The sequence below is a fragment of the Dendrobates tinctorius genome, unplaced genomic scaffold, assembly GCF_039654945.1.
Source record: "Dendrobates tinctorius isolate UK_male_01 unplaced genomic scaffold, ASM3965494v1 ptg000120l, whole genome shotgun sequence".
In the NCBI taxonomy this organism is placed as follows: domain Eukaryota; kingdom Metazoa; phylum Chordata; class Amphibia; order Anura; family Dendrobatidae; genus Dendrobates; species Dendrobates tinctorius.
Window position 1 is genome coordinate 27,794,855 of NW_027361788.1, and position 21,465 is coordinate 27,816,319.

General features: G+C 46.9%; 1 protein-coding gene across 2 annotated transcripts in view; it reads right to left on the bottom strand.

Moving 5' to 3' along the window:
* Positions 1-10,528: 10,528 nt before the first annotated feature.
* FAM120C (family with sequence similarity 120 member C) overlaps positions 10,529-21,465 on the bottom strand; it is a 47,644-nt gene continuing 36,707 nt past the window's right edge. Inside the window, exons 10-16 of one of the 2 annotated variants that reach the window (XM_073540965.1) lie at positions 18,253-18,502; positions 18,048-18,162; positions 17,756-17,965; positions 17,469-17,670; positions 17,255-17,369; positions 17,106-17,169; positions 10,529-16,408 (exon numbers count right to left, since the gene is read on the bottom strand). In XM_073540965.1, the coding sequence (XP_073397066.1) occupies positions 16,184-16,408; positions 17,106-17,169; positions 17,255-17,369; positions 17,469-17,670; positions 17,756-17,965; positions 18,048-18,162; positions 18,253-18,502 (1,181 nt within the window). In that variant the 3' untranslated portion in view covers positions 10,529-16,183. Of the gene's footprint in view, positions 16,409-17,105; positions 17,170-17,254; positions 17,394-17,468; positions 17,671-17,755; positions 17,966-18,047; positions 18,163-18,252; positions 18,503-21,465 lie in introns of both variants that reach the window. The other variant, XM_073540964.1, reaches the window with a different exon arrangement.

Below are 21,465 nucleotides of genomic sequence, written 5' to 3' on the forward strand. Positions count from 1 at the left end.
GTTTCAGGAATTCATAAACGAGGAGTTCCAGGACCTACTCTATTCCTGCGTGGTGGTATACTTAGATGATATTCTCATCTTCTCGTCCGATCTGTCCACCCATCGGAGAAGCGTACGCATGGTCCTGCATCGCCTTCGAGAGAATCATCTCTACGCCAAGATTGAGAAATGCCTCTTTGAGCAAACGCCGTTACCTTTCTTGGGATATATCATCACAGATTCCGGCCTAAAGATGGATCCAGAGAAGCTTTCTGCGGTACTCCAGTGGCCTCGTCCCGTTGGCGTAAAAGCCATCCAGCGCTTCCTCGGGTTCGCTAATTATTATCGACAGTTTGTGCCTCATTTTTCTACAGTTACCAAGCCCATCACGGCCCTGACGCATAAAGGGACTAAGTCTAACAGCTGGTCTTCCGAAGCCGAGGATGCCTTCCTTGCTCTGAAACGCTCTTTTGCCTCAGCTCCGATCTTACATCGCCCAGTGGCCAGTAGGCCCTTTGTCCTAGAAGTGGATGCCTCCTCCACCGGAGCTGTTCTTTCCCAACAGGCTCCATCCGGACGTCTGGTTCCCTGTGGGTTCTTCTCTAAATCCTTTTCCCCTGCGGAGTGCAACTACTCCATTGGAGACCGGGAATTGCTAGCCATTAAGATGGCGCTGGAGGAGTGGCGGTACCTGCTCGAAGGGACAGTGCACCCATTTACTATCTTCACGGACCACAAAAATTTGGCCTACCTGCAGTCCGCCCAAAGACTCAATTCCAGACAAGCCAGATGGGCCCTGTATTTTTCCCGTTTTGATTTTAAGCTCCACTTCCGACCAGGCAGTAAAAACATCAAAGCAGTTGCACTTTCCAGGTCCTTGCAGTCGCCTGAGAGGGTAGAGGATCCATCGTATATTATCGAGCCTGCTAAAGTTATCTCCGTGGCTCCTGTGAGTTTCTCTACTCCTCCGCCAGGCAAAACCTTCGTTCCTCAGAACAAGCGTTTGGAGGTGCTGCGCTGGGGGCATTCCTCCAAGGTTGCTGGGCACATTGGGATTAAAAAGACCCATTTGCTTCTCTCCCGTTATTACTGGTGGCCCTCCCTTCGCCAAGACGTAATGGACTTTGTAGCCTCCTGCACGACCTGTGCTCAGAACAAGGTTTTGAGGACTCTGCCCCCCGGTCTCCATCATCCGTTACCTGTTCCGGAGGCTCCTTGGCAACAAATCGCAATGGATTTCGTGACTGATCTGCCTCGCTCTGCTGGATGTACTACCATCCTAGTCATAGCAGACCGCTTCTCCAAGATGGCCCATTTCATTCCCTTGCCCGGACTGCCATTAGCTCCAAGGTTGGCCGAGATCTTCATCCATCAGATCTTCAGACTGCATGGTCTCCCTCAACGAATTGTGTCTGATCGGGGGGTCCAGTTTACCTCCCGATTCTGGAGGGCTCTCTGTCGGCTTTTGGGCACGTCTCTCGACTTCTCCTCGGCATATCATCCGCAAACCAATGGTCAAGTGGAGCGGATTAATCAAATTTTGACAACCTACTTACGTCACTTTTCCAACGCCCATCAGGACAATTGGGTCTCTCTCCTACCTTGGGCAAAATTTGCTCATAATAATCATCCCAGCGAATCAACCGCCAAGTCGCCGTTCCTTGTGGTAACAGGTCAAAATCCTGGTGTGCCGCTGCCCTTTTCCACATCGTCTGGAGTTCCTGCAGCAGATACTCTCGCCAAGGAATTTTCGCAGGTCTGGAGGGAGACCAGGGAGGCGCTCGAGGAGGCTGGTATCCGAATTAAGAAACACGCAGACAAGAGACGGAGGGATCTACCCCCGTACCATCCAGCTGACAGTCTGGCTTTCGACCAAACATATCCATCTAAAAGTCCCTTCTTACAAATTAAGTCCTCGATACATCGGGCCTTTTGAAGTACTTGGGCGCATTAATGAGGTGGCTTATAAATTGAGGTTGCCGGCATCACTTCGAGTCCCTAACGCCTTTCATGTCTCGCTACTTAAACCTGTGGTTCTGAATCGGTTCCAACCAACTTCCATTTCCCCTCCTTCACCAATTGGCTCGGACGATGACTTTGATGTAAAGGACATTTTGGCCATGAAAAGGGTCAAGGGAAAGACTTTTTCTTATTGACTGGAGGGGTTTTGGTCCCGAAGAGAGGTCCTGGGAGCCTCGAGAGAACGTTAATGCCCCTCTTATCCTGAAAAAATTTCTTGCCAATCTCAGAAGGGGAGGGCATAAAGAGGGGGGTACTGTGACATTGGCGGCCGTGGCCGCCGACGTCCCATCTGCGGTGGCACCCGCCGCAGCCTCCCCTCCCCTGCATGCCTCCGTCCGTCCGCACACCCGCTCTGTCTTCCTTCCTGCTGCAACTATTCGTGCCGGTCTTAGGTCACGGGCGCGCGCCCGCCCGTCCTCTTCATCCAACGGAGGGCGTCGCTAGGGGCAGGGTCTGGGGCACACTTCCGGGTAGTAAGGTATTTCAGGCGTATTCCCTATGAGGAAGACGCCTGGTGATTGTGTGGAATTCACGCACTACTTTGGCCTGTATTCTACCCTGCTGCGCTACCTGTTGTCTCCCAGTTCTTGGGCTCTTGCCGCTTTCCTGGTCTGTTCCCATTTCTCCTTGTCTCCCGGGCTCCCCCGGCCTGTCGCCTGCCATACTTCCTACTGGTCATTCCCCTCATGGTTTCCCTGTCATTACCGGCCTGTATATATATATATATTTCTCCCTGGGGCTCTCATCTGCTCTCTCGCCCTCGGTGCATTCTCCTGCTGCCTCTACGTATATAACTGCCTGGTTCCTCTCCTCTTAGTTGGTCTTTGGGTAGGGAACCTGGTCTCTGTCCGCTTTTCCGGTCCTACCTCTTGCCTTGCTTGTCCTACGAGCTGTCCCTCTTGGTACCGGCTGTCGCGGTTCTGTCCTCTGTGGTCTTGCCCCTAACGATCCCTGTATAGGGGTTGGTCATCACCTGGCGCGCTCGAACCAGGGGCTCCAGATCCGCAACCCAGAAGGTCCACTCTCGGACGTAGTCCGCCCTGAGCATCACAACCAGGAAGGGTTGCCTGCAGGAAAGTGCTGAAAGTTCGGACACCATGCGTAGCGAGGTGATTGCCACCAGAAAAACCACCTTCTGTGATAGAAGGCGGAGTGAGACCTCCTTAAGGGGTTCGAAAGGAGGTGTCTGCAATGCTGTCAAGAACAGGTTGAGGTCCCACGTCTCCAATGGATGTTTGTAGGGGGGAACCAATCGGGAAACCCCTTGGAGAAAAGTCCTCACTTGCAGCTTGTTAGCAATACGCCTCTGAAAGAGCACTGAAAGCGCTGACTCCTGGCTCTTAAGCGAGCCCAGGGATAGCCTGGCGTCCAGGCCTGACTGAAGGAAACCGAGGACCTTTGGAAGAGAGTAGGGGAGTGGGATCTGTCCACGAGATTCGCACCATGTGAAGAAAGCCTTCCAGGTACGATAGTAAATCCTGGCTGAAGCTGGCTTTTGAGCCCTGATCATGGTTTTAACGACGTCCGGTGAAAAACCTGCTTGGGTCAAAACCCAGGTCTCAATGGCCACGCCGTCAAATTGAGAGCCCCTGAGTTCTGGTGGAAGAACGGGCCTTGTGACAGAAGGTCGGGACTGTGGGGAGACGCCAGGGAGCGTCTGCTGTGAGTTGCACGACGTCGGCATACCATGTACGCCTGGGCCAGACTGGAGCGATCAGGATGGTGGGAACTCCCTCTTGTTTGATCTTCCTCAGGACTCTGGAGATCAGGGAGAGGGGTGGAAAAATGTACAGAAGCTGGAACTGGGTCCAGTCCTGAACCAGGGCATCTGCTCCGAGCGACCGTGGATCGTGCGTCCTGGCCATGAAATTGGGAACCTTGGCATTGAGATGGGATGCCATCAGATCCACGTCCGGGGGGTCCCTCAGCGATGGCAGATCTGCCGAAAAACTTCGGGATGGAGAGACCACTCCCCCGAGTCCATTCCTTGTCTGCTGAGATAGTCGGCTTCCCAGTTGTCCACATCCAGAATGTGGACCGCAGAGTACCGACCTCGCATCCTCCGCCCAGTGTAGGATACATGTTACTTCGTTCATCGCCTGGATGCTGCGGGTCCCGCCTTGATGGTTCACGTATGCCACCGCCGTGGCATTGTCCGACTGTACTCTGATGAGAGTCTGCTAGCAAGTGATGAAAGGCTTTCAATGCCAGGAAGATGGCCCGGATTTCCAGGATGTTGATGGGCATGGTCGCTTCCATTGGTGACCACTTGCCTTGCGCTCTGTGATGTAGGTGCACCGCGCCCCAACCCGTAAGGCTTGCGTCGGTGGTCAAAACTTTCCATTGACCGGAGAGAAGGGATTTTCCCCTTGCAAACGAGGTTGGCTTGAGCCACCAGTGCAGGGACCTCCTGGTTTTCGATAACCGGAACTCCCTGTCGAGGGAGAATGGATTCCTGTCCCAGGACTTGAGGATAGCCAGGTGAAGGGGTCTGAGGTGAAACTGGGCAAATGGTACAGCCTCCATTGCTGCTGCCATCCCGCCAACTACTCTCATGGCATACCGGAGAGATCGAGGGACTTGCGAAGGAGAGTGCGAACTCCCAAACGGAGGGCCAGTGCCTTGTCCCTGGGGAGGATCACCAGACCCCTGGAGGAGTCGAATAGCATCCCCAGGAAGGCCAGAGACTGACTCGGGATAGCCGAGGACTTCTGTAAATTGACTAACCATCCCAGGCGACTCAGTGTCGATTGTGATTGAGACGTTGACCTCGCAGTCCTTGAGGGTGGGGGCCTTCATGAGAAGGTCGTCCATGTATGGAACGACTACTATACCTCTGGAGTGTAGAACGTCCATGGTAGCTGCCATGACCTTTGTAAATGTTCTGGGAGCCGTGGCAAGACCGAACGGGAGGGCCACAAACTGGTAATGGTCTTGGTTGATTGCGAATCTGAGAAATCTCTGATGGGCGGGAGCAATCGGTATATGCAGGTATGCGTCCTGTATGTCTATGGAGGCGAGATATTCTCCTTTGTCCATAGATGCAACGATTGACCGGAGGGATTCCACGCGAAAGTGACGAACTCGAACATACTTGTTGAGTTGCTTGAGGTCTAGTATGGGTCGGACGCTGCCTCCCTTCTTGGGCACCATGAACAGATTGGAGTAGAACCCTTGGAAGCGCTCGTCTGCTGGAACCGGTACTATGACTCCTGCTTGCAGGAGGGAAGAAACCGCTTGATGGAAGGCCCAAGCTTTGAGTGGAGGTTTTCGGGGAACGGAGAGAAAGAACCTGTGCGGTGGGCTGGTAGTAAACTCGATCTTGTATCCTGAAGACACTATTTCCTTGACCCACTTCTGTAACAGGCAGCCAGACCTGCTGAAAGAGTAGCAGTCGTCCGCCTACAAGTGGGGTGTTTTCCGGAGGGCATGAGTCATGATGAGAGGAAAGTCTGAGCTTTTCCTCCTTTGGATTTTGCCTGGCTTGCTTTTGACTGCCAGTTCCCGTCTGGCCTCTGTGCCGCCCGTGTGATGTCTCTGCGGGGGGGAGCGGTTACGATTTTGTGCTGGGCGCGAGACGGACCAGCCTGAAGAATTCCGAAAGGATCGGAAACGATATTGATTACGTCTTTTAAATGTACGTTTTGGTTTACCCCCGGTAGCATTGGATATCATTGTATCCAGCTTTTCACCGAAAAGACGTCCACTGAAGTACGGGAGATTTGTTAGGGACTTTTTTGAGACCGCATCCACCTTCCATTCGATCAGCCAGAGAATACGCCGGATTGTGATGGCGTTTGATGCTATTCCCGCTACCCCTCTTGCAGAATCCAACGCTGCATGGACCATGTAATCTGCCACTACTGCAATTTGCACCGCCTGGTCCGCCAGCTGAGGGTTTGAAGCTTGGAGGCCCTGTTGCAAAAGATTAGCCCAGGCCATAATGGCCTTGGCTGCCCAAACTGAAGTTAATGCGGGAGCCAGAGAGGCACCTGCCGCTTCAAACATTGAACGAGCCATGCGTTCTACCTGTCTGCTGCGTCCTTGAGGGTTGAGCTGTCCGGCAGTGAGAGAAGTGTTTGTGCTGCCAGCCTAGAGACTGGGGGGTCCACTTCAGGCGGATCTGTCCAATCCTTAGTGTCCTTCTGTGGGAAGGGGTACTTTGCTTCCAAGTATTTGCGATTGGCAAATTTTTTCTCAGGCTGCGAAAAATGCTCAGAAAGTATTTTTTGAAATTCCGGGTGATTAGGGAAGACCTGAGATGGTTTCTGAACTCTTTCGAAGGAAATCTTGTGTTCTGGTGCTTCCGGGGTTGGATCAGAAATGTCCAGCACCCGAAGGATAGAAGAGATTATATCCTCAACTAGCACCGTATTGCTAGGGGGACAAGGGACCAGAGTGTTCTCTGTTTCATTAGCTGAGTTAGTCACATATGCCCTCTGTGTCTTGCATATTGCTAAGGAGCTCCCTAGCGGGCGAACTAGGGCGGAGGTGTTCTGTGGTCTGGGATCGTTGTGGAGATCCGCATTGTCTTTCTCTATCAGGGGACGGTCTCGGTGACCTGGAGCCACTGTGTCTCTCCCTGGAGGGGGACGACCTAGTGCTATGTGAGGACGCAGATGAACGCGACCTGTGGGTCCGCTTACGTCTCAAACTCTCGGAAGCGGCCTGTCCCAGAGACCGGATGTCCCTTTGCTGGGTAACGTTCATAGCCGAGACATGACCCTGCAGAGCCTGCAGTAGTGTGGAGGTCAGGTTATCTATAGACTGTGTCATAGACTGCAACATCTGAGTCGCCCATTCCGGTGCAGTAGCGGTCACAGAAGCGTTGGTAGGGACTTCTTGGGGTTGTGATCCTGTGTTTTGGGTACAGTCCCGGCAGTGCGGGTACGTGCTGCCGCTGGGGAGAGTGGCATTGCAGGCTGTGCAGACTGCATAAACAGTCTTGCCTGGTCCTTTTCCTTGAGCCCGACATAGTGCCTAGAGGCTGATTAGCAGAGGCCCTACAGGGGTATCTACACAGAGGAAAAGGAGTAGGGGAGCGTTATAAGTTATATGAACACACAGCTGAGTACAAAGAACCCAGCTGTGATCTTACCCCACCGATGCGCCCCCTAGGTCCAGCGCCGATAAATCCCAGTCCTGTGCCCCCCAGAGACCGCTGTGCTGCCTTCAGCTATGTCTTCAGGTGCAGCAAGATGGCCACCGGAATTCTGAGGTGGAGGGGGAAGGGGGCGGAGAGCTGAAAAGGGCGCGCGGAGCTATGTAAAAGCACGCCCTTCCTGTCTAGATCAGCCCCTTCTATGACACTGCAGTGTCATTTCGTCATCCGGGGGGCGGGCCGGGGGCGGGAATAAGGTGGCGACTTCGGCTAGGCCGAAGCCGCGGCCTAAATTTGATACCTCATGCTCAGAAGGGCTCCAGGACGGCGCGGTTGTCCGGGGGGGTCGGATTCAAACCAGACCCCCCCGGATTGAACGGTAGGCTAGCGGTGGGGTCATGAGTGCAACCTGGGCCCTGTGGGGGGTCCCTTTGAGGCGCTATGCAGCTGGTGCTGCCGCAGAGACAGGGGCGCAGGGAGCCCTGTCTCTGACAAGTGCCATGCCTGCCTGCACCTCCCCCAGTCCCATCAGGAGCCCGCAGCTGAGCTGGGGTCCCTGGACTTATAAGTGGCCGAATGGTGCCTGGTACAGGCCCTACCTGCGGTGTCTCAACCTAATGCTCCCAAAGGGGAATTAGGGAGGGTGCTGCTGTCACCGTCAGGGGAGTTCATCCTATCCTCGACCTCAACCCAGAGCCCAAGGGAACTGGGGAAGGAGGGGGGGTCTCGACTTCGAACCAGTACCCGAGGGACTGGGGAAGGAGCGACATGGGGAAGAGCCATCTTGACCTCAACCGGGTACCCCTTAATAGGGGACCGAGGAGACAGCCATGCCGGGAGTCTCGCTGGAGACCTGCTTTTCTTCATCTGTAGTCCGTTGAAAAAAAATCAAGGAAAAAACGGATTAAAAAAATCTTAGGTGTGCCTCCTTGCGACACTAAGCAAAAACTGGAGAAGGCCGACGCCGTCCAGGAGTGTATACTGCAGAGGAGGAGCCAAAGTTAATCTTTTTCAGATTATGCATAGTGTCGCCTCATAGTGGACAGCAGCATAACACCCACGGTTCTGTGTCCCCCAATTAGGCGACAGAGTAAGGGCACAGAAATGCAGAGGAGAGCCCCCCACCATTATAACCGTAAATAAGAATGGGCAAATTCCATACTTATCAAGAACAGAGAGGAAGTAAGACACCTAGGCCAAGAGAATAGGGGGCCGAGGGCTATCCTGATGTGTGATAGCTGCAAGTCCTCCGGTTGCCATCTTGAGAGATTGCAAGTTATCATGGTGAGAGTTCTTGCGTAATGAAGGGCCCTCGTGAATCCACCAGCGAGGAGAGCATCCTTTCAGCATGCAAGTAGGGAGACGGTGAGTTCCTTATCTGGTGATGGAGAGTGTGAAGGCTGAGCCGACGTCATTTTGCAAGCTTCCGGCAAGGACAGTGAGGCCGTGCTCCTGAGAAGTAATTCTCACTGGACGGAGCTAAGTATTGTCTGGTTGAGTGTTCTTCTTTGCCGGCATTAGCGGTACTTTGAAAAGCAAACTTAGGCCGGAGTCACACTAGCGAGAAATACGGACGAGTGCTATGCGAAAAAAAATTGCATAGCACTTGGACCAATGTTAATCTATGGGGCAGCTCCCATCATCCGATTTTTTCTCGCCCGTATTATACGTGCGGAGGAAATTACAGCATGCTGCGATTTGCACCGTATTACAAACGAGACTCGCCAATGCAAGTCTATGGGGACGAGAAAAAAACGGATTACACACGGACCATACATGTGACTTACGAGAAATACGCACCGGTGTCCTTTAGAAAAGCCGACAATTCAGTGTGCAATACTGGAAAATCCCACGACATGTTAATAAAGAATAGATAGAATACATGTATACACATAGTATAGGCATATAGTATAGTTCACCTCAGGTCAGCCGGGGACTCTGTGCAGCCTCAGTGACATCAGCGGTAGACACTGAGGCTGCGTGGAGTCCCCGGCTGACCTGAGGTGAACTCAAGAGCGTGAGAAAAAGTTCAGAAACTTTCCCTCGCGAATCAGTTCATCCCCGGTCAGCCAGGGCGCCTGCGCAGAAATTATTTCATTCATTCTAAAGTGGATTACAGCGGGCCGGTAGCATTAGCACAGGTCCCGGTTGTAAACTAGTTAACCCCTTGTGATGGATTGCAGCGGGGGACCTGACTGAACTGTGGAAAGGTATGGATATTGTTGTTTTTTTATTTTAAATTTTTATTACAGGAGAACGATGGCTTCAGTTGGATTGGCAGCATAATAAATTTGGTCAAAAACTGTGTGTCATTATTTCATTAAAATTTTTAATTAATGTGCCTTTTTTTAACCCTTTACTACTTACTATTGGATTAATAATGGATAGGTGTCTTATTGACATCGCTCCATTATTAACCTGGCTTAATGTCACCTTTCAATAGCAAGGTGACATTAACCCCTTATTAACCTATGAGCCACCGCTAAAGGCAATGGGAATAGAGAGGCTAAGTGCCGGAATAAGCGCATCTTACAGAAGCGCCATTTCTGAGGTTGCTGTGGACAGATGTTTGTAGCCGGGGGGTGGGGCAATAACCATGGTCCCTCTCTTGGCTATTAATATCTGCCCTCACTCACTGGCTTTCCCTCTCTGGCGGAGAAAATTGAGTTGTAGCCCACGCAATTTTCTCCGCGATTATAGCCTTAAATTTAACCCCTAGAGTTCCAAATTTTTCTTAACACAAACTAATAAATTTATTAAACACTGACATATATAAATCGTTTTGATATGCCATGGTTTACTATATGTAAACCGTATGTCATATCATGTCGGGTTCTGCAATGATTTTAAAAGAAGCCGGCAATTTAGCGGCTATTATGCTATGTAGAACTCTATGAACTATATATATATATATATATATATATATATATATATATATATATATATATATGTGTGTCTCAATGACATGTGTATATATACTAGCCGGTGAGAAAATCTCACCGTACGGATGCCATACGGATGTTTTGATGCGAGGAAATCGCATCCTCCCATTAAAAACGGATTACTGTTCATGAAACATTGATGTGATTCTCGGCCGTAAAAAAAGGACCGATTTTCATACGTTATTTGTGACTCCAGCCTAAGGGCTAGGAAGGCTCTGGAGCCTGTCCAGGGAAGGGAGCTGTGGAGTGTGCGACCTTACTCCTCCATAGCCAGGCCGCGCAACAAGTAAGAGATTTTACATTGAGTACCTAAAATAGTTGTTTTTTTCCAGCGTCGCTTACATTGGAGGTCAATCGGGTGGATGAAACCATTTCAGAAATATATAGTGTGCTCAGGGCAATTGTTGACAAATGGGCATAGGAGAAAGCTGCAAAAACCCCCCCTCTTTTTGGCGCAATAAAAAAAGAAAAAGCGAGACACAGATTTTTTACTAAAAGAATAGACTTTATTAAGCATTGTAAGTCTTTCTAACTGGAAACCAAGCTCCTCCATGAAGCGTTCCTAAACATTCTGCATCATAAGTTCACCACCTTCTCAACAACAGCAGACATTCTCAAGAGTTTTGCCGCTCTAACTTACATTGATAAACTATGGAGATGCTGGGGGGCGAGGGATTACAGGACAGGAAGATTTTTGGGAGGTGGGAGATAGTTACACATTACCCATCCACTAAACAGGTGACTAGCATAAAAGAGGGGGTGGGGCGTTTATTAACAGGTGGGGGGGAGAAAATATAATCCAGAAGCCATGTTTTTTTTTTGCTTTTTTAGATATTTTTTTTTGTGTATGACTGTAATTAAAACACAGACAGTATTCAGTTAAAACATGAAATTACTAACAAAGATTCATTGCAGTGAAATTTTCACCTAGCTAAAAAATAAAAACCTCCAAAAAAAACAAAAAAAAACAATAAAACTGAAGAGAAAAGCGGGAAGTTTATATTAAAATCGGGTTTAACAGGGAGCGGGGCTTACAAAATAGATATACTTACACTTTGAAAGTCAGCAAGATTTGCTTTCAAAAGGTTCTGTTTCTTCTTGAAAAAAAGAAAATTAAATTCGCAATTAAGTTACCACTAAACCAGGAATTTAAAAAGAAGCGTACTATCACAAATACATGTGCGGCAGATACAGATGGGTCAAAAGTCTACACCCAAAAGGAATCGGGTGCGAGGACGATATATTATTTTTTTTGTATTTTTTTTTCTTTTTCTTAATTGTCAACGTCTTACAAGTCTCAAGAAGACATTATTAGTTTGCTTGTAGGTTGTTTTTTTGTTTTTGTTTCAAGAACATCTAAAAATTAAAAACTCCTGAAAAAGACACCATTAATTCAGCGGTAGGTGTGATAGAGCCATAAAATATATATATATCAGAAATATGTGAGTAAATAAAAGATGAATGGGTTTTACCGGCTGCCCCTTCTTGAGACTCTCAACAATGGAAATGACCAGGATGTAAAAAAAAAAAAAAAAAAGTTATCAGTGCAGGGTTAAATCGCACTCCGCAGTCTTTCCCCCACGCAACACGATTGAAACCTTTGGATGAAAAAAAAAACTACCGCAAGGGTTTACGTTAAGTGCTGCAGTGACAAAAAAAAGCGTAGTCTTCATTTATGGCGTGTTGTGATGTAAAAGTGGGGAAGGTCCCAGAATACTGGGAGTGGTTTTTCGGTTAATATATATATACGTCAAAGTACCACACTACTGTGTAGCGTTAGATAAAGTATCATGAATGTGCCTTGTTTTTTCCATGTCAGACTGTGCATGATACACTCACAGCTACCATTCCCAAAACGTCCTACCAGTTTGGTGGGCTCAGGCTCAAAAGCCGTCACCCATTCATACAGATTACAGAGGGGTTTCTACCATAAGTCAATTCGAGCAATATGTCTATAATAAAGAACAGTGTTACATCAACAATAACTGCCCACCCACCCTACCCCGTTTAACACCAAAAAAACAAACAAAAAAACATATATATATATCCTAGCCGGGTAACCGAACATTGCAAAACAGAATGAATATCTGCTACTAACCCCTTCTACATTAAGTGCGCTTAATTGGTTGAAGCCAGCAATTGCTCAAAATGACCTTTCTGAAGTCAAACGGCACAAAAAAGGGGAAAAAAAAAAAAGAAAGAAAATAAAAAAAAATAATTAAAGTAAAATAAAATAAAAAAATAGTAAGTAAAATAAAATTATAAAAAAAAAAAATAATTCAAAAAATCTTCCATATATGCCGAGTTGTCCTTGCGCACGTCCTGGATGCAGGCAGAACGTGAGAGGAAGGACAAAAAACGCCAATGGTGGAACACATGAGTTTACCATCAGAAAGGTATCAGGAAAAGTGCAGCTTTAAACAATTTTTTGTGATCTAATAAAACGAGATTAGCGGTTACTTTAATTCAACATCAAGAGAGATTATGGTTAGTGAGAAACATTTCAACTAAACTCCCGGTGAGAAGGGGGGAAAAAAAACAGTTTAAATTGCCGCTCACCGGCTACATTATGTGCGTACACCACATGATAAAAAAAAAAAAAAAATTGACAAAAATCAAGTGTGGCAAATTAATAGTGGATGTTTACGTGTGATTAAAATTAGTTTTACAATGTGAAATGCGGTAAAAAGAAATATATGAACAAAAAAAAAAAAAAGTTTAACGGCTGAAAAAAAAAAGAAAATTCACAAGTTGACACTTCTGTGTGGGAAACTATCTGTTCTTTTTTTTTCCCCTTCCCTGTGAAAAATCAGGATAGGTTCCCCCCTCTATGAACAAAACTTTTTTTTGACCTCTGGTACGCTGTGGTCATCGAGACGGCCATAGGAAGTACTCAGAGGAGAGTATTCGTCACGACTCCTGGGCTGAACGCTCCCAGGACAATGTATTTCATAACAATGCCTAAAATAATACAAGAGATCCGAGCAGCAGGGCATTGGTGGACGCCAACGTCAGAGAGCGGCCTGGCACGACTCCCGTTATTATCATCAGCAAGGTGCAGAATGAGAAGTTTATGCCGCCGCATGGTATTTGTTTTTTTAACGTTTCAAGAGACCATTGTAACGTTACCTCCCTTCTTTTGTCAAAAGTTTGGCGTTTAGAAAATAAAAAAAAAAAATAAAAACCACAAACACATGCAATGTGAAGGGCCGGTTAAAGCACCGCAACACTGCAAAACCTTTCTACCAGCTGTACAGTGGATAAATCGGCTCAGCTCAGCCGAGTACATGCGGAAATCCCTTCTAGTCGACGATGGATGGAAGGGAAAAAAAAGTACTATTGTATAGGGGGCATGGACTGGTACCAGTATCGTAACCACTGGTGTCACTCTGCCAATCACTAGCTATTCTGGGTGGGTGAATACAATGCTTTGCTTTACAGAGGGTCATAAAATACAGATCATTTCATCACTTATCCTCAGGACAGATTCTAGTGAGATATTTGTACAGTGGTCCACGATGGCTTAAAAGGTGAAGCAAACGCCACCCACAACTTCAGCCCCCTTGGAAGTGGCAATTGGGGCAGGTAATTAGATGCTCATAACTGGGATCATTATACGGCCACAGTTAAGCATCCACTTGACAGTAACAAATTCTTTGAAAAGAGTACGTAAAAGTTTTAGAAAACTTTTGACATGTTAAAAACTTTCTGTTGATGGAGATCTGAGTGCCGAGATCCCTATTGAGCGCTAGAACGATAGGTCAGCTGGTCGCTGTGCTCCTTGGAGAGCCGAGGGTGCGGTGGAAGGATACATCAATTCCCCCTCTCGTTTTTGCTTTGGTCTCAGCACTCAGACCGCTACAAACGAGTCCACAGATTTATAAAATGATAGTTACACTGAATCTAAAGATTTGGGTGGGATCAGGCCAACCATTGAATGTGTTTTGAGGCCTTCGGATATCACCTGTCGGGATGATTAAGGTCGAAATTTCAATTTCCGAGCCTGTCTTCATTAAAAGTTTCTCATTGCTGATTAATCAAGGTTGAGGCTAATGAAGCCCCCCCTTTGGCTTCTTTGAGAAGTTGCTTTATGGGTGCAATTGGGTACATAGACCTTTAAAAGGAAATGTCCCTAAATTCTGTGGATAGAAGTATGGTATTGTAGCAAAGTGTAAAATCACTACCTCTCTCCGACACACAGGTAAGAGGTAGGACGTCAATGAAATTAATCAATTCGGCAAAAAAAAACTAGGTGGTACCCCTCCATATGTAATAGGTTGGGGGGGGGTTAAAGTAAAAGCTGGCCAAGGATTTTAAGAAGTAATAGAGCGCTAAACATCCAATCCCGAAGGATGGAGCAGAGGCTTATTCGACCACAGCCCTCAGAAAATGGATAGATACATGAAAACCAAATTACATTGGAAGTGGGGTGGGGAAGAGGGAGAAAGAAAACCAAATCTCTCTAGAAAGTGGACTGCATTCGCATCGGACAGTCCTCTCGTCATGGATGCACCCCGTAGTCTGGGCTCAAGAGAAACCACAGAGACAACTGAAAACATGGGAAGAAAGAGTTTAAAAAAAAAAAAAAAAAAATTGGGTTTGTTTCCTACATTTCAGGGTGCAGAGCAACAGGCTGCAATCCCCCCTCAAACAGGAGAAAAAAAAAAGGAGTTTAGGGCATTTCTTTTGTAAAAGGAAAAAATAATAATCTCATTTTTCGTTAAGTTTTGGAGAGGTGGGCGCCGACGCTGGACACGGGGGCGAGATCAGCCCTCTCCCGATCTTGTGAGTTACACGTCCGGAGTACAGGTCAGAATGGCCACAAACCTTCCCCCCAGCAGCGGCAGCTTCTCGAGGAATACTGGGTCTGCTTAGGATGCAAATGTGGCATTTTTTTTAACTAAATATATATTTATAGGTTACATAAATAGATCTGTCTCTGCCTCTCTCTGTACATAAAGTCTGTGCACAAATGTCTGCATATTCACAATATACACAGTAAGCCTTGTCAGACAAGTCCTGGATGCGTACTCGGCGCAGACCCGCGGCACGCGGACCACGTTATGCACATACAATCATTCACAGTACATCTTCACCAAAAAACTTGAGGTTTAACCTTTTTTTTTTGTGTGTGATGTCAAGCGATGTGTGCGAGCGTCCCTGCTGGCCGGGGGTTATACCGATTGCCACCAGTAAATTGAGAGTGTCACTCAGTGGCCACCTCTACCCCGTTTCCCTTCTAACGTTGGAGCGCAGAATACGCCGGCGCTTTCGGAGCGTTTCTCTATAGGGCCGGCTAACAAATGACAGTGAATAGTCGAGCTGCTAACGACAAACCGAAACAGCTCTGGCGGAGAAGCGGACCCCTGATATCGCTCCGAACGTACGAAAGAAATGGAAGGAGGAGGCGGCGCAAGGAAACCAACTCCAGCAGAAAACACAGGCTTGACCTTATTAGAAGGCAGGAAAAATCTGCCCATGACAGTCCTCGTTCCTGAATGTCCCCTTTGTACAAAGGCCATATTTATATATATATTTTTATATATATATGTACATATAAAAAATAATATTAATAAAATTCTGACAAAAAGTCCCACATTATCTACAGGATTGGGTCGTCTGGCAGGAGGATTCGGGAGGAGGTGAGTGTCCGGAGGGAGGTGCAGCTCCCGGACTTCCATGCTTAATATTAAGAATCGGTCAGTACAGATTTTTTTTTTTTCTGGAAACTCAGCTCTGTTTCATCAGAGTAGTAATCTGTGCCATTTCTGTCTCCCGTAACACCTCAATTATTTTTTATTTAAATTTCTATATTGCAACTTATTCCTTCTATGGCCAGGAACATCTAGCAGCATTGCAATATCCGTCAGACCACAACTAATTTTTTTTTTTTTTTTTAAGTCCGATTACTTGTGTCAGGAACCGGGATGGCATGGATTCGGCATACTTCAGAGTTGTGAGGATAATGGATGTGGGCAGCACATGACAATCAGAGCACCATAGAAGATTTTGGTTAACAATGTGTGCAGAGGGATCACTTGCAAATATGTTGCAGCATTTTTTTTTGGGGTGTTGGTGTCTCTGTACCTCCCTAAGACACTCTCCTCCTCCAGGGTTGCCCTGTATTTTCCTGCACTGCTCACTCCTCCTTCTGAAGGGCTGTTGGACCCAACTTTTCGTCGCGGCAGTTGTCGCCGCCTTCGCTGCTCATTCCTGTGTAGTGAGAGGTGTTGCCATTGCTGCAAGGCTCGCTGCATTCCCGGGGTAAGGCACATGCTACGGTTTGAGGGCTGGATTCTTCCTCGGGGACTGTGTTTCCGCTGGTCCCATTCACGTGGGACGGGCTACGGCTGTCGGTCGATCCCTAGGGTAAAATAAAAACAGAGTGACCCTAAAGGCAGGAAGAGAAGTTTGCTCCTCGAACATGAATATAACGGGATCTCTGTGCTCACTGGCATTCATCATAACATACAATAGCTTTATGATGATGGGCTGACCTCCTGGGATGCCGAGACCCCGACCCCCCCCCAAAGAGAAGTCGTTAACAGCGAGGGAAGCCGCTCATCATCTATTCCATGGCGTCTATACTTCTTCAAATTAAGTGGAGATCTGAGAATACTATTAATTTGGCCAAAAAAGAATATTAAAGGCGTTTTCTGGTTTAAAAAAACCCATCCCCAGCTGCCAAACAAAGTGTTCTTTACTCCCTCTCCCTGGGTCCAAAACTTTGCTGCTTCTAACAGTGCCTGTCACCATGTGCAGCCAATCAGTGGCTCTGAGAGGCTTTTTGGCAGAGCCGTTGAGCTTAGTGATTGACTGCAGTGAAGTCAGTGCTGAAAACGATGAGACACCGGCAGGAAAAAAATCAGCAGTGGACCCAGGGAGGGGGACTAAAGCGTTAAACAGACTGCAGCCAGGGAAAGAGGGGTTTTCCAAAACGGGAAAACTCCTTTACCGCTGAAGAATATTCTGATTATTTCTGCAAGTTTCTGTCCTGCACTGCAGGTACACCCCACAGCTGATAAGATATAGCGATAGATACACGTCCTCTCAATTCTTACCTGTTTGTTCACTTTTTTGTTGTTTTTTGTGACTTTATTAACAGAGTTGTTATCTCTTCCACGTCTGAAAACAGACACAAAAAAAACAAAGTGACTATGACAGTGGAAACTATAGATTATCACAAGCGAGAAAGTGATTGTACCCTCACCCTTTTCCTGGACATCCAACAGAGACCACTTGCATGCCAAAAGCTCCCCGTCCTCGGGAGGGTTTGCTGCCAGCCCACTGACCTACCACCATGCCCGCAATTTCCAGCTTGCCTCCTTGTGGTGGAATAGGATGAACTCCTGCATTGGAGAAAAAAAAAGTTACGAACAAAAAAAATACAGGGGACCTTGTGCTGAAAGATATCGACTACTCACCTGAAAAGCCTCTATTTCTTCCAGGTGGAGGTGGTGGCATGGAACCCATGGCTCTGGGATACAGCGGCACAGGGTAAAACGGTGGCATCATAGGCGGCATGAATGGTGGCGGTGGAAGAAGTGGTGGAGGAGGTTGGCGGTTAAGATTGATCCCCTCCAAGATGCTCTGTCTCATCTTCTCCACTTTGGCTGCCTGCTCTGCCTACAGAAGGCAATTATTAAATCACCGCCATGATGACTCTACCTGAATGTGCCAATCCGAGACCTAAGGAAATCCGACTACTTACCTGGCCATCGCACAGTTCGATCAACGCGACTTTCTCACGGCCGGCTCGGATTAGCTTGCTCTGGAAAAGCTTCCCGTCAAAGTAAATCCAAGGGCAGCAATGCTCCCAGGGTACGGGCTGGCCGCAGGCGTCATTGGCAAAAAGTGCAGTGTCCACTCCACTCATGAAAAGAGCTGCCAGCTGCACTCCACGGGCATCCAGCTTTTCAATCTGCTCAGTGAATCAACACCAGATAATTATTTCTTAACCTAAAGACGTGCACTTTTATTAGGATTTTCCATCCATCTCTTACCTTCAGCTCTTGGAGTTGGTCAGGTTCATAGAGCTGAGAGGATACGGCTTGGGCTAAAAAGGCGTCAAGCTCATGCCTCAGTAATATCCGTCCTCCAGGCCACTGCATCATGTATCTGTGAGCAAAAAGAGGCTGTGACTCCTGCATGTCCAGCAGCCCACCGACTACTCCAACACTGGGCAACCAGAAGCCCCCCGCTCCTCACCGCAGGATGCAGCACATCAGGAGGAGATGGGTGGGTACGTTGGCTGGATTTAGCATGCTGGGGGTATCCGACTTCATGCACGCCAAGAAAGCTCTCATCCTGCGGTTCTTGTCTTCTACAGCTTTGCCCAGCCATAATTTCTTCAAATTAGGACACGTCCATTCTCTAAAGGTCAAAGCTGACACCAGCTCTGGTGTTTGAGGAGACTTTCCTTTATAAGCGGACCATTCCTTGATGATCACTGGGGGAACTAGGGGAAAAAAACACCAAAAACAGCAAATAATTCACAGCATGTACATGCATCCTGCCATTTTCTGCCTTTATATCAACCCTTCACTCATGTGGAAGACTCGCTTTCACAGCATACAGGGTCCTATCACATAGCTAATAGCTTCAAAATGCAGCACACAATCCAGGGGTCTGGTTGAGTTGCACCGTTTGAAGCAGGGCTGTGGAGTCGGAGTCGGTGCTCATTTTGGTGGAGTTGGAGTCAGTATAAAATGGACCGACTCCTAAAATATATAATAAATTGGGTACAGTAGTTCAATGCAGAATGTGCTGAATATGTTTTCATAGGAATTTGGGAAAGTTATGAAAGGTCCTATAAATGGCTGTTCTATTCCTGATCTAAGGCTACATTCACACACAGCGTTTCCTGTGTTTTTTGAGGATACGTTTTTCAGCTGCAAAAGCAGATCAGATTTTTAAAAAACCGCATCACCTGAAAGGTTTTTGAGCTCATAGATAATGTTTTCAATAGCAAAAGCAGATTAGAAATCTGCTCTATCCATTTATCCATATCTGTCTATCCATATCTTATCTGTACCAAAAAGAATGAAAGCCGGGTAGCACACAGACTACACTCCTTTTTTTTTTAGCACCAGTCAGGTACACCTCATAGCTGCCCAAAAGGACGCCCAGGACAGGCATTGCTCGTCTTCAGTAACACATCAACATCAATTGATAGTTGGAATAAATAGACTGCATTCACCACATCTTCTTATGGTGCAGGCGTTATTTTCAAATGTAGGGGTGTGCAGTATGAGGTTCTGCAGCAGCTGAGGTGTGCAGTATGAGGTTCTGCGGAACAGTATGAGGTTCTGCCCCCCTAGGTTTGATCCTGGCTACGCCCATGGTGTGAATGTAGCATGAGGATCTAGGCTTTGTCTTAGCTGAGATAAGTCATAGTGTTATATATATATATATATATATATATATACACAGTACAGGCCAAAAGTTTGGACACACCTTCTCATTCAAAGAGTTTTCTTTATTTTCATGACTATGAAAATTGTAGATTCACTCTGAAGGCATCAAAACTATGAATTAACACATGTGGAATTATATAATTAACAAAAAAGCGTGAAACAACTGAAAATACTGTATGTCTTATATTCTAGGTTCTTCAAAGTAGCCACCTTTTGCTTTGATTACTGCTTTGCACTTTGCACACTCTTGGCATTCTCTTGATGAGCTTCAAGAGGTAGTCACCGGAAATGGTTTTCACTTCACAGGTGTGCCCTGTCAGGTTTAATAAGTGGGATTTCTTGCCTTATAAATGGGGTTTGGACCATCAGTTGTGTTGTGCAGAAGTCTGGTGGATACACAGCTGATAGTCCTACTGAATAGACTGTTAGCTGCTTTTTTCTTGCCATAATACAAATTCTAAGTAAAGAAAAACGAGTGGCCATCATTACTTTAGGAAATGAAGGTCAGTCAATCCGAAATATTGGGACAACTTTGAAAGTGTCCCCAAGTGCAGTGGCATATACCATCAAGCGCTACAAAGAAACTGGCTCACATGAGGATCGCCCCAGGAAAGGAAGACCAAGAGTCACCTCTGCTGCTGAGGATAAGTTCATCTGAGTCACCAGCCTCAGAAATCGCAGGTTAACAGCAGCTCAGATTAGAGACCAGGTCAATGCCACACAGAGTTCTAGCAGCAGACACATCTTTACAACAACTGTTAAGAGGAGACTTAGTGCAGCAGGCCTTCATGGTAAAATAGCTGCTAGGAAACCACTGCTAAGGACAGGCAACAAGCAGAAGAGACTTGTTTGGGCTAAAGAACACAAGGAATAGACATTAGACCTGTGGAAATCTGTGCTTTGGTCTGATGAGTCCAAATTTGAGATCTTTGGTTCCAAGCACCATGTCTTTGTGTGACGCAGAAAAGGTGAACGGATGGACTCTACATGCCTGGTTCCCACCGTGAAGCATGGAGGAGGAGATGTGATGGTGTGGGGGTGCTTTGCTGGTGACACTGTTGGGGATTTTTTCAAAATTGAAGGCATACTGAACAAGCATGGCGACCATAGCATCTTGCAGCGGCATGCTATTCCATCCGGTTTGCGTTTAGTTGGACCATCATATATTTTTCAACAGGACAATGACCCCAAATACACCTCCAGGCTGTGTAAGGGCTATTTGACCAAGAAGGAGAGTGATGGGGTTCTACGCCAGATGACCTGGCCTCCACAGTCACCAGACCTGAACCCAATCGAGATGGTTTGGGGGTGAGCTGGACCGCAGAGTGAAGGCATAAGGGCCAACAAGTGCTAAGCATCTCTGGGAACTCCTTCAAGACTGTTGGAAGACCATTTCCGGTGACTACCTCTTGAAGCTCATCAAGAGAATGCCAAGAGTATGCAAAGCAGTAACCAAAGCAAAAGGTGGCTACTTTAAAAAACCTAGAATATAAGACATACAGTTTTTTTAGTTGTTTCACATTTTTTTGTTAATTATACAATTCCACATGTGTAAATTCATAGTTTTGATGCCTTCAGAGTGAATCTACAATTTTCATTGTCATGAAAACAAAGAAAACTCTTTGAATGAGGAGTGTCCAAACTTTTGGTCTGTACTGTATATATGTAATCGATATTATACAGTGTATTACATATTTACAATTTACTACAGTTTTTTGTGTTCTAAAGTTGTATTCCAATAAATAGATATTATGTTCTATCTAAATATCTTGATTATTGGATCATAGAAATGATTAAATGTCTGATGTTCACATTGTACTACAATAAATTTTTCACTTAAATATAAGCAACATATGTGGGAGTCGGAGTCGATGTAAGGGAAATTGAGGAGTCGGAGTCGCAGGTTTGGCTTACCGACTCCACAGCCTTGGTTTGAAGGTCCTGTGTTGTGGCGTTACTGTTTGTTTTGCAGTTCTGCACATAAAGGGTTATTTCCACCTTCATA